We start from the raw sequence: 12,785 nt of genomic DNA, 5'->3' as shown, positions 1-12,785 counted from the left end.
AGGGTCATGAGAGAGAAGACCCCCTAACCTCCTGAAAGCAAAGGTCTTTGAGAGTTTGGGTTTACAACACAATGGCATGCAGCAAGAGAATGCCTCCTCCCATATCAACCTGCCTGTTCATTTTGATCAGCAGGGGAGGCTCGCTTGGTGGTCCCTGCTCTGAATGAAGTGTGCAGTGAGGAGGTCTATGGAACAGACTTTTTGGTGGTGGCTCCATGGCTGTGGAACATCTGTTTGTGGTGTTTTATTTTGTCATGTAGTGCCCTGCTCCCTTGTGGTGAAAGGTGGTATAATAATATCATAATTAATATTTTTTTAAAAAAAATCTCATTGCTGCAAGCTAAAGAAAAATGTAAATGTATTGTAAATATCTAACTTAGCCTTCCACAACCTGGTGCCCCCCAGATGTTTTAGACTACAGCTCCCATCAGCCTTAGCCAGCACATGCTGGCTGGGGCTGATGGGAGCTGTAGTCCAAAATATCTGGGGGGTACCAGGTTGGGGGAAGGCTGAAGTAGCTTATGAATTTCTTCCCCTTCCTCCTTATATCAATTTGCCTACACAACAAAGGATGCAATCTGTTCCCCCTTTCTTCACCCTTCCCCTTTTTTCATACCCTCCCCAACCCACTTTCCCCTCCCAGCCCATAAAAGAAGTTTCGCACCAATGTTTCCTTGCGACCCATATATGCTGTTCTCCCTGGAAAACACTGAAAGGTAGGTGATGTGTCATGATCTCCTGGTAGGCAGAAGGACCAGTTCTGCCTTGACACAATAAACGTATCCAGCTGGTTTCAAATATGAATAGGTGGCCTTAATCTTCTCCATGAGGTCAAATTGAGAATCACAAAGAGGGACCTTGTAGGCTTGGATACAATGCCCTGCATCAGGAGTATACAGAGGAGCAGAACAAACCGACATATAATGGATCGTAGCCAACATTCCACAACTAACGTTGTTGTTATGTGCCTTCAAGTTGATTACGACTTATGGTGACCCTATGAATCAGCGACCTCCAGTAGCATCTGCCGTGAACCACCCTGTTCAGATCTTGTAAGTTCAGGTCTGTGGCTTCCTTGATGGAATCCATCCATCTCTTGTTTGGCCTTCCTCTTTTTCTACCCCCTTCTGTTTTTCCCAGCATTATTGTGTTTTCTAGTGAATCATGTCTTCACATGATGTGTCCAAAGTATGATAACCTCAGTTTCATCATTTTAGCTTCTAGTGATAGTTCTGGTTCGATTTGTTCTAACACCCAATTATTTCCTCCCACAGCATATTTCAAAGGAGTTGATTTTTCTCTTATCCTCTTTTTTCACCATCCAACTTTCACATCCGTACACAGAGATTGGGAATACCATGGTCTGAATGATCCTGACTTTAGTGATCAGTGATACATCTTTGCATTTGAGGACCTTTTCTAGTTCTCTCATAGCTGCCCTCCCCAGTCCTAGCCTTCTTCTAATTTCTTGATTATTGTCTCCATTTTGGTTAATGACTGTGCCGAGGTATTGATAATCCTTGTGTAAGGAATCAAATATTGGGAATTTTTAATCTTTGATTCACCTCAGTGAACCAGAGTTTGGAAAACCTGCAACAGCAAAGATTCCTGGAAAGCCTCTCTGTGACCCCTGAGAACATATCGTAAAAGCCTGAGGGTATAGACTTCCTGTCTCCTATGGATATTTGGGGAATGTTGCCCAGGAAGAATCAGGCGCTCCTTTCAAACAAAGAAATGGTTTTACATAAGGATTATGATAATTCGTAACCTTTAGGAATCATCAGGAATCTACAGCAGGGAGATCACACCTATTATCTGGGAACTTATCAGGAAATGGGTTGGTTCACATCTTCCTGGTCACATTTACATTGGAGTCAGTTTAGTTAGGAAAAGGTATAAAACATGAGGAGTTAGGAGTTCAGTTCCTCTTCTGGAGGGCTCCAACAACGCACACTAGCATCTTTGGGACAATTTCAGAGCTATGGATTTGGGTGAGAACTTTCAAATCTGGCGCTGGTTACAAAGGGCGGAGCTTTTGGCTCATTGGGCTAGAAACGAAAGTCTCTGGCAGCCTTAGTCTGGCAGCAGCTCTCCAGGAAAGGTATATGCAACTTCTGGGCCTGTTCTTTCCTTTGTCTTTCTGTGTGGGTGAGCTTAATGTGAAAGTGTTCATAGGGTCAGTCTCTTTGCTTTAGTCTATCCAGTGTTGCTGAATGAATGAATCATAGTTAGAAAGCTGCTCATTGTTAAAACTGTAATTGTATATAGCAATATTTTTCCTTGTTCCTTCTCTTAATAAAACCACTCTTTATTTTACTTTCAGTGTGTGTGTCATTGGGTTAAAGGTAAATTTATACATGCTCTGGGGGCGACGTGCGGATAACTCCAGCCAAAGATCCTGCTGCTCTCTTAATAGGGGAACTTGCATTTCTAGGGAGCTACACTCACGAGGAAGTTCAAGGTCCCTTCGTAACACTTGACAAGTTCAATGTCCTCGTTGTCAGCTGTAAAGTTACATAAATCTTCTGTTGTCATTACTTTAGTCTTCTTGACATTCAGCTGTAGTCCTGCTTTTGTGCTTTCCTCTTTAACTTTCATCAGCACTCATTTCAAATCATTACTGGCTTCTGCTAGTAGTATGGTATCATCTGCACATCTTAAATTATTGATATCTCTCCCTCCAATTTTCACACCTCCTTCATCTTGGTCCAATCCTGCTTTCTGTATGATATGTTCTGCGTACAGATTAAATAAATAGGGTGATAAAATACACCCCTGTCTCACACCCTTTCCGATTGGGAACCAATCAGTTTCTATGTACATTAATTTCAGTGGATCTACCCTGAGTAGAATTTTGTTGCCTACAACCCAATATCTTTGCTTTTCTGAATTCACCTCTCAAGCCTCATAAGACATAAAGTTTCCTTTATTCACCTCTGGAGCCAAGAAAGGCACAGCAAGGCATTGTAGTGCTGAAGAGGACTCTCACCAGCTTGGTGCGGTGCCACTGAGACAGACAGGATATGACCGAGTGGATACTCTTCTCTGATGGCTTCACACAACCGGGAACTCAGGCCTGGGGAGGGAAGACCCCAACACATAGGGTTTAACATTGCTTTATGCCAGGAAAAATGGTGCCTTAGAAAGGGCTCCATGGTTAGCAAACAACAAACCATGGCTTCAGTTGATGGTGGTTTGCTGGCAGTAAACAAACCATAGGTTAAACTGCTTGATGGGGTTCAGGTGATCAAACAAAGTGTAGCTAAATAAACCATGGTGGAGAGTTATGTGCAAAGCAAGTCAGTGTGGCAAAAGCTCTTGTGGGCCAAAGCCTAACTCTGTCAGGTGCATCTGATGACATAAGCTGTTGCCTGTGAAAAGCTCATGCCAAGATGACTTAGTTACTCTTCAAGGTGCCATAAGGCTCTTGGCTGTTCTTTTGGGTTCACTGCTCCAAACCTGTTTGAAAGGTTTGGTTCAAATGGCAGCAAGGATTTTGCCCTTTAGTTGATTCTCTTTAGAGCTGTCTCGCCATGTCAAATTGAACAATAAGCTTCTAAGCAGTGTTGTGGGGCAACATAAATTTAAAGCACATGGTTCCCCCCCCCAAAGAATCCTGGGAACTTTGTTAAGGATGCTTGGAATTGCAGCTCAGTGAGGGGTAAACTATAATACCCAGCATTATTGGGGGGGGGAGCCAGGTGCTTTAAATGTATGACGGTGTGTATGTGAACTTAGTGCGGGTAGGGAAAAACACTTTGGTCCAAGCTAGGTTCTCACCAGCTCCTGTGCCCCCACTGAGACTGTGGAACAGCACCGTCCCACAGTAGCAATCCTTGCGCTCCACCTCCTTCCGCAGGCTCTCCATCGTCCGACTGAACAAGCTTTGCTCGCTCTCTGAACGGACGCCATGATAACCTGTGAACCGCAAAACATATACAAGCCTAACTTAAAACAGCGGAAGACAAATCTAGCCTTGGCATAAATCTAATCTAACAACTGGTATTGCCTTCTTCACTTCTTTTGCACCCAACGCATAAATTATGGAATTTGCTACCACAGGATGTGGCAATAGCCACCAGCTTGGCCAGCTTTTAACAAAGGAATGTAGCAATGGAAGAAAACTGGCTTATTGGCCATTTCCAAAGACAGGGTGCCAAATAAGAGCATCTGCTGGAGACAAGCAACAGGGCAGGAAGGTCCCTTCCAATGTCCTTCCTTGCATTTGAGCTTTCCAGAAGCATCTGGCTGGCTGATTACTTCCAAGTAAAGATATGTAGGATTGCCCTATAAATGTATATTTCAGCCTTCCCCAACCTGGTGCCCTCCAGATGTTTTGGACCCAACAACCCCAGCTAGCAAGGATGTGGCTGTACTCCAAACACTAGGAGGGTGACAGACTGGAGGGCGGGTTGGACTATTCAGTTCAGCATTATGTTTCCTCTTGGAAATGTTTACTCAAATGTAAGTCCTGCTGTGTTCAGTGGGGCTTACTCCCCAGTGAGTATGACAAGGAATGCAATCATTTTCAGAAGTACTTGAAATCAGAGGCAATGAAATTTCATTTTATTTATTCAACAAAATGTATACGCTACTTGACTGTACATAAAACCTGAAAGCATTTTACAAAAAAAGAGGAGGAAACCTCAGAACCAGCCATGGTGTCTATCTGCATCCTCAAACACTGAAACAATTTCCAGTGTTTAATTTTCATTGTGCCCCTTTTTACACACGTCAGAAAACTGAAGGATCTGAACTGAAGGAAAAGAAGCTTCTGAATCAGAAAAAATACGAAAGAATAACTTTCATATTATTATTTCTTTCCTAATGGTACACCCATAGTAACAAAAGCTATGCTATGCTTTTTTAAAAAAAACGGCATCATTTTTGAATATTTGTTAAAATTGGAAGACATTATTGCAGGCTTAAAGTAAGTAAGTAACAGCATTACTCAAATGTGTTACTCATAAGAACATAAGAAGAGCCTGCTGGATCAGGCCAGTGGCCCATCTAGTCCAGCATCCTGTTCTCACAGTGGCCAACCAGGTGCCTGGGGGAAGCCCGCAAGCAGGGCCCGAGTGCAAGAACACTCTCCCCTCCTGAGGCTTCCGGCAACTGGTTTTCAGAAGCATGCTGCCTCTGACTAGGGTGGCAGAGCACAAAATCATTTTACCCTTCACTGGGGGAAAAAGAGCCATCTTGCCTTTTGAATGCTTTGGTGGAGAATGCATGCGGGGACAGGAGAGAACCTACAGGGCTCCCCCCTACTCCCATTTCCCCAAACCCAATCCCTATTTCACCTATGGAGCTGTGCTGCCTGGGGTTCATGAGAATTGTAGCCCAAAACATCTGGAGGGCACCTGGTTGGCAAAGGATGTGCTAGTACTGCGGTTCAGACCCACAGGTCTCCAAAGTGGATCAAACCTGCTCAGAGCAGCCCATGCAGACGTGGCCTTAGTAACAGCAGGGATGGACAGGAGCATCACCACCACAGGGAAACTCAGGGGCTCTCACCATAAGCCCAATTGTTGCCTCTTCCTTGCTTCCCCATGATGAGATTGGACTCTCTGAATTCTCTGGGGCGGGGGGTGGAGGAAACAAAAACAGAAGATACAATGCAAAGGTTAAAGACTATATTCAGGGTTCTGTGCACTAAAAGAACAAGAACAAGATGATAGTCACCAAAAAAGTGGATTTTTACTACCTGCACAAGGTTAAGCAGATGTGAATATATTGCTTATATTGCATCATTTCTTCTTCCTCCAACATTTCACCACTGCTGGAAATCTTGAGCAGACACTGCTCAAAACTTTCCAAACCTCTTTCTGCAGCCATAAGGGCTAGAAACTTGAGACCAACATTTAAAAGAAGCAGAGAACGTCAGGATAGTGAATTTCTTTGCAAGCCCTATGTGGTGCTTTGAAGTAAGTCAAACAACACCTGAAGCCATTGGCCTGCGAGGGGCAGGGGAGGGCTCTGGCCCAATGGCCAGATCAGGTTCCCCACTTCTGCCCTATGAAAATACACACCTGCCCCCTGCCTGTGCAATCTCACAGAAGGCTCGCACCCTTTTATATGCACCCTTATCAGCCTCCACGGAATAGACATTTCTCCCACTCTTATAAAGAGTCCTACAAAAGACACTCCTATATAAACCCAGAAAACAGATTCATTGCATTGCTCTCCTGTGCTTCCAAGGCACACAGGGTGGCACAGCTGGAGCCATTTGCCTCTTACCCTCTTTTGATTTGCTTCTGCAGTTTCCTCACCACTTTGGGCTCACTGTCCACACAGACAGCGCTCAGCTTGCCATCATGGGAGCGGAACGGGTACCTAGAAGAGACATCAGCAGCCCACATTAGGAGAAATCCCAAGACACCTATAACTTTCACTTACAGTCATTCCTCATTTCTCTTGCCTCCCTCTGATAGTTTCTCTGTGCTGTTGCAACATGGATTGTAAGCTCATTGGGAGCAGAGGCCTATTTTTTATATAATTATATAAAGTGTCTTGCAGGCTGATGATGATTTGTGGGGAGGGGTGCTGATATTGCTTTAGGACTCAACTCCTTTCCTGTCTGCCCTACTTGTCTCCCATCTGGTCTCTCTGTATATATATATATATATATATATATATATATATATATATATATAAAATAAATACAGATGCCACAAGTCTACTTGCACTTGGCTGACTTTCTCTTCTCCTAAAGATACAGGATCAGTCTCAGGCCAAGAACCTGGCAACCCTAATGTGAGTGCTCCCACCGGAGAGTACCCTGACCGCTTGGGATCCTCTCTAGAGCTGGGCACAAGCCCACATCCTTCTCCTCACTTTGCAAAGGGAGGGGATACTCTTAAAGCATCGGGATACTCCTTCAAGTATCCTGGACCCAGGTTGCTTTGGTCTTTGAAGGTCAATGCCAGCTTTTAGAACTGGGTTCACAGCTTAGCCAGGGCAGCCCCTCGAGGATCAGACATGATCCCACGGGACTGGCGCTGGAGAGATGCTGAGAACAGGTGCCTATTTAAAGGCGAAACAAAGAAGAGGCTGCAGACAACACAACTTACTCCAGGGAGGCTCTTTCTGGTCAGAACTTGCTTAATCAGTTTTACTTAACATAATACAAGGAGAATTCTTCATCATTAACAACCCACACAAAATATGAGTTGTGTAAGATATGACAAATAATTGGGTGTTAGAACAAACCAGAACTATCACTAGAAGCTAAAATGATGAAACAGAGGTTATCCTACTTTGGACACATAATGAGAAGACATGATTCATTAGAAAACATAATAATGCTGGGAAAAACAGAAGGGAGTAGAAAAAGAGGAAGGCCAAGCAAGAGATGGATTGATTCTATAAAGGAAGCCACAGACCTGAATTTACAAGATCTGAACAGGGTGGTTCATGACAGATGCTCTTGGAGGTCGCTGATTCATAGGGTCGCCATAAGTCGAAATCGACTTGAAGGCACAAAACAACAACAAAAGAGACGGGAATCTGTGGCCCTCCAGATGTTGTTGGAACAGTACAACTCCCACCATCCCTGGCCACTGGTCATGCTGGCCGGGGCTGATGGGGGTTGCAATTCAAAAGCCACTGGGGGGCCGCAGGTTCCTAGAAACTCAGTAAGATGGTTTAGCAGCCTCTTCCCATCTCTGGTTTCTATAAGCCTGTTGCTGCTTAGACTAATTCCAGGAGTTATGTCCATCCGAAGGGATGCAGAATTACATCTTCGCATTTTTATTTGAATTTAAACCCAGAGTTCTGAGTTTGTTCCTCCTGGCTCAGCTACTGAGATATGCTATAGAGGTGGGAAGATCTGCCTGATGTTAAACCTTAAAAGAGTGGGGGAGGCAGTTCGGTCAACTGCGTTTGTTCCTTCTCACCACTAGTCCTGTGTACACTAGGAGGGAACTCTTTTCCTCCAGGCCCCAGAGGTAGATTGTATACTACTAATGCTACTACAAAAACGTAACATTTGTATAAAACTACCAAGCGTTCAGGGTTCTTCACAGGCATTAACTAGCTGTACTCCTTCCAACAACCACGCCGCAAGAAAAGTCGGAATGTTGATCCCCCACATTGTAGCTACAAGAGCTGAGAGAGAATGAATGAGTTAATGACAGAGCTCATATTTGAACTGGGGCTTCCTAATTCTTAGGCTTCTCTCAGTATGACAGCAGGAGGGGAAAAGATGGCTCAACTTCTTTATATGGAGTCAGGCTACTGGTCCACCTAGCCAAGAAGTTGAGATCTCAGGCAAGAGGTCTTTTCCCATCTGGGGACCATATCTACATTTTACAGTTAAACTAATTTAGAAGTTTTGCCCTCTGTGGAAAGGAGATAAGGACCAGGCTGCTAGCTGATGAGTGGTTAGTCTCCAAACCACAATTCCCAAGATTTGCTAGATAAGGCCTTGGTAGTTAAGAAGTCACCAAGAAATTTGACTCTATCCCTTTAGGCATGAATGGAGACAATGGTTTATATCCTTTGCATGTAAAAGGTCCCTGATCCAATCCCAGACAGAGCTAGGAAGGACACGTGAGAGGCCCACTGCCAGTCTGTGCTGACAACAGATGGACCAATGGTCTGACTCAGTATAAGGCAGCTTCCTGCATCTCCCTGCAGGTGTTAATTAATTTAGCAAGCAAACCTACACAATAACGGGCTGCCCAGCTAGATAATTTACTAATGGGGATTGTTGCAAGGAATTTACATTACTTTGCTGCAATCTGGCTAAGTTCTAAGAAATCATGAGATCGGTTTGGCTAATTGGCTAGGGGCGAGGACTATCAACAGCTGCGAGTCGTGATGGCTGTATACTACCTCTGGTATCAGAGACAGCATGCCTCTGAATACCAGTGGCTGGGGAACATAGGAACACACTGGGAGCTGCCCTATACTGAGACAGATGATTGGTGTAAAATATTTTGTGTGAAATAAACCAGGGCCAGTCCCAAAGGGCGGCCAGGCCGGGCCCTGGCTAAGGGCCCCTGGAGCCACAGAGGCCCCTGAGGGGCCTCTCAATAGGATAGGGGAAGAGTAGCACTCCTTTTCCACGACTCTGCCATGGATCGCAGTAACAAGGGCAGAAATTAAGATACAAAACTAAAGCTACAACATAAATGTTCTGCATAATTGTTATAAGAACATAAGAACATAAGAAGAGCCTGCTGGATCAGGCCAGTGGCCCATCTAGTCCAGCATCCTGTTCTCACAGTGGCCAACCAGGTGCCTGGGGGAAGCCCGCAAGCAGGACCCGAGTGCAAGAACACTCTCCCCTCCTGAGGCTTCCAGCAACTGGTTATCAGAAGCATGCTGCCTCTGACTAGGGTGGCAGAGCACAGCCATCATGGCTAGTAGCCATTGATAGCCCTGTCCTCCATGAATTTGTCCAATCTTCTTTTAAAGCCATCCAAGCTGGTGGCCATTACTGCATCTTGTGGGAGCAAATTCCATAGTTTAACTATGCGCTGAGTAAAGAAGTACTTCCTTTTGTCTGTCCTGAATCTTCCAACATTCAGCTTCTTTGAATGTCCACGAGTTCTAGTATTATGAGAGAGGGAGAAGAACTTTTCTCTATCCACTTTCTCAATGCCATGCATAATTTTATACACTTCTATCATGTCTCCTCTGACCCGCCTTTTCTCTAAACTAAAAAGCCCCAAATGCTGCAACCTTTCCTCGTAAGGGAGTCGCTCCATCCCCTTGATCATTCTGGTTGCCCTCTTCTGAACCTTTTCCAACTCTATAATATCCTTTTTGAGATGAGGCGACCAGAACTGTACACAGTATTCCAAATGCGGCCGCACCATAGATTTATACAACGGCATTATGATATCGGCTGTTTTATTTTCAATACCTTTCCTAATTATTGCTAGCATGGAATTTGCCTTTTTCACAGCTGCCGCACACTGGGTCGACATTTTCATCGTGCTGTCCACCACAACCCCGAGGTCTCTCTTCTGGTCGGTCACCGCCAGTTCAGACCCCATGAGTGTATATGTGAAATTCAGATTTTTTGCTCCAATATGCATAATTTTACACTTGTTTATATTGAATTGCATTTGCCATTTTTCCGCCCATTCACTCAGTTTGGAGAGGTCTTTTTGGAGCTCTTCGCAATCCCTTTTTGTTTTAACAACCCTGAACAATTTAGTGTCGTCAGCAAACTTGGCCACTTCACTGCTCACTCCTAATTCTAGGTCATTCATGAACAAGTTGAAAAGTACAGGTCCCAATACCGATCCTTGAGGGACTCCACTTTCTACAGCCCTCCATTGGGAGAAGCGTCCGTTGATTCCTGCTCTCTGCTTTCTGCTTCTTAACCAATTCCTTATCCACAAGAGGACCTCTCCTCTTATTCCATGACTGCTAAGCTTCCTCAGAAGCCTTTGGTGAGGTACCTTGTCAAACGCTTTTTGAAAGTCTAAGTACACTATGTCCACTGGATCACCTCTATCTATATGCTTGTTGATACTCTCAAAGAATTCTAATAGGTTACTGAGACAGGACTTTCCCTTGCAGAAGCCATGCTGGCTCTGCTTCAGCAAGGTTTGTTCTTCTATGTGCTTAATCTAGCTTTAATAATACTTTCTACCACTTTTCCAGGGACAGAAGTTAAGCTAACTGGCCTGTAATTTCCGGGATCCCCTCTGGATCCCTTTTTGAAGATTGGCGTTACATTTGCCACTTTCCAGTCCTCAGGCATGGAGGAGGACCCGAGGGACAAGTTACATATTTTAGTTAGCAGATCAGCAATTTCACCTTTGAGTTCTTTGAGAACTCTCGGGTGGATGCCATCCAGGCCCGGTGATTTGTCAGTTTTTATATTGTCCATTAAGCTTAGAACTTTCTCTCTTGTTACCACTATTTGTCTTAGTTCCTCAGAATCCCTTCCTGCAAATGTTAGTTCAGGTTCAGGGATCTGCCCTATATCTTCCACTGTGAAGACAGATGCAAAGAATTCATTTAGCTTCTCTGCAATCTCCTTATCGTTCTTTAGTACACCTTTGACTCCCTTATCATCCAAGGGTCCAATTGTCTCCCTAGATGGTCTCCTGCTTTGAATGTATTTATAGAATTTTTTGTTGTTGGTTTTTATGTTCTTAGCAATGTGCTCCTCAAATTCTTTTTTAGCATCCCTTATTGTCTTCTTGCATTTCTTTTGCCAGAGTTTGTGTTCTTTTTTATTTTCTTCATTCGGACAAGACTTCCATTTTCTGAAGGAAGACTTTTTGCCTCTAAGAGCTTCCTTGACTTTGCTCGTTAACCATGCTGGCATCTTCTTGGCCCTGGTGGTACCTTTTCTGATCTGCGGTATGCACTCCAGTTATCTTGTCCTTTGGCAAATTTCCCTCACCCACAGTGCATCCCATTGTTTGTTAGGAGCCTTAGTTTTTCAGGGTCAGTTAGAGATACACACACACACATACACAACATCACCAGACTTTGATACCCTCCTTGGCAGGAGGGGGAGAGAGGAAAAAGTATTTTAAAACCGAGGCTTGAAGGTAGAAAAGGAGAGGGGAGGAGAGGAAGAAAGAGGGAGGGGGGCTGAGGAACTCCAGAGCTCCGACACACATGTACTGCGCTCTCAAGGAACGCATCAAGGACTGCAGGGACAGAACCGGGGAGACTCTGGGTCTCGGTGCAAAACCTTGAGACCAAGAGATTCCTTCCTGGTTTTGGATCAGAGCTCTTCCACATAGCTTCAGCTGTATTCAACCGCCCATTCCGGGCATAGGATAGGTAATATCTCCTACCTTTCATCTCTTATAGTAATAGGGTCCTTTGATTTCTTTAGTTTAAAGTTATAAATGGGTTAGGATATTAATGATTAATGCTGCCATGCACCCAAGTAATTCTGTAATGTTTTCCTACTCTTTCTCTCAATAAAATCAAGCTTTGCTTTATTTTGGTTTGGACCTGCATTTCTTGGGTTAAATATAGACACCATTTAAGCACATTTCAGGGCAAAGCGCTTGTTTTATCCCTAGCAAAAGATCCCCTCCTCTCAAGGAGGTGTGCTTCATGGGACATGAGGGTGGCAAAGGCACACACTCAGGTTCCCAAGAGCACATGTCATAACAAAGCTCCCTCCCTGCAAGAGACAGGTAGGCTAGTGAGTGTGTGTGAAGGTGTGTGCCAGGACCCGGGGCAAGCTGGCGCCCAAGGGCCCTGGCATGGCTGGAGCTGGCCCTGATAAAACACATTACCATAGAAAGCTGCCTTCTGCTTAGTCAAGCCATTGGCCCATCTATCTCAGTATTGGCTATGCTGACTGGCAGGGGCTCTCCAGGGTTCCAGGCAGGTTTATCTCCCAGCCCTACCTGCAGGTGCCAGGGACCGAACTGGAGACCTTCTGCATGCAACGTAGATGCTCTGTCACCGATATGGCTATTGCAGTCATGTCTGCTTGTGGGCTTCCCGGAGGGATCCGGTTGGCCACTGTGAGAGACAGAGACGACGTTGGACTACGTAGGTATTTGGTCTCCAGGACTCTTCTGATAGACTTACATGCCAGCTTCTGTGTTGTTTGTACTGGTGATGATTTGCCACCAGTCCTGCCCAATCTGGTTGCCACATTGTCCAACCTGTAGCCACACTGCAGACATGGTTTCTAGAAGAGACAATGCAGAGAACACGCCACCGTTAAATGTAGGACCTTAGAACAGGGCGAGATATTAAGTCTCTGGACACAATAACATTTGGAGACTCCTTCTATTAAAACAGGTGACTTTGTGTGGAATCTGATACCTAGCGGTGGATACAGG

The 12,785-nt window shown here is 44.8% G+C and overlaps 1 protein-coding gene across 14 annotated transcripts in view; it reads right to left on the bottom strand.

Moving 5' to 3' along the window:
• Positions 1–12,785, bottom strand: part of LOC133365151 (uncharacterized) — a 45,045-nt gene that overhangs the window by 13,708 nt on the left and 18,552 nt on the right. For 13 of the 14 annotated variants that reach the window (XR_009758115.1, XR_009758114.1, XM_061586615.1 and 10 more), the window contains 5 exons: positions 12,529–12,631; positions 6,238–6,333; positions 5,515–5,576; positions 3,781–3,918; positions 2,935–3,076 (listed from right to left, as the gene is read on the bottom strand). Coding sequence is in view for 12 of the 14 variants with exons in the window: in XM_061586615.1 (XP_061442599.1) it covers positions 2,935–3,076; positions 3,781–3,918; positions 5,515–5,576; positions 6,238–6,333; positions 12,529–12,626 (536 nt within the window). In the remaining 2 variants the exon portion in view is untranslated. The remainder of the gene's footprint in view (positions 1–2,934; positions 3,077–3,780; positions 3,919–5,514; positions 5,577–6,237; positions 6,334–12,528; positions 12,632–12,785) is intronic. The other variant, XM_061586625.1, reaches the window with a different exon arrangement.

This window comes from Rhineura floridana, chromosome 10 (genome assembly GCF_030035675.1).
Source record: "Rhineura floridana isolate rRhiFlo1 chromosome 10, rRhiFlo1.hap2, whole genome shotgun sequence".
Lineage (NCBI taxonomy): Eukaryota > Metazoa > Chordata > Lepidosauria > Squamata > Rhineuridae > Rhineura > Rhineura floridana.
This window is presented reverse-complemented; position numbering and strand designations above follow the sequence as displayed.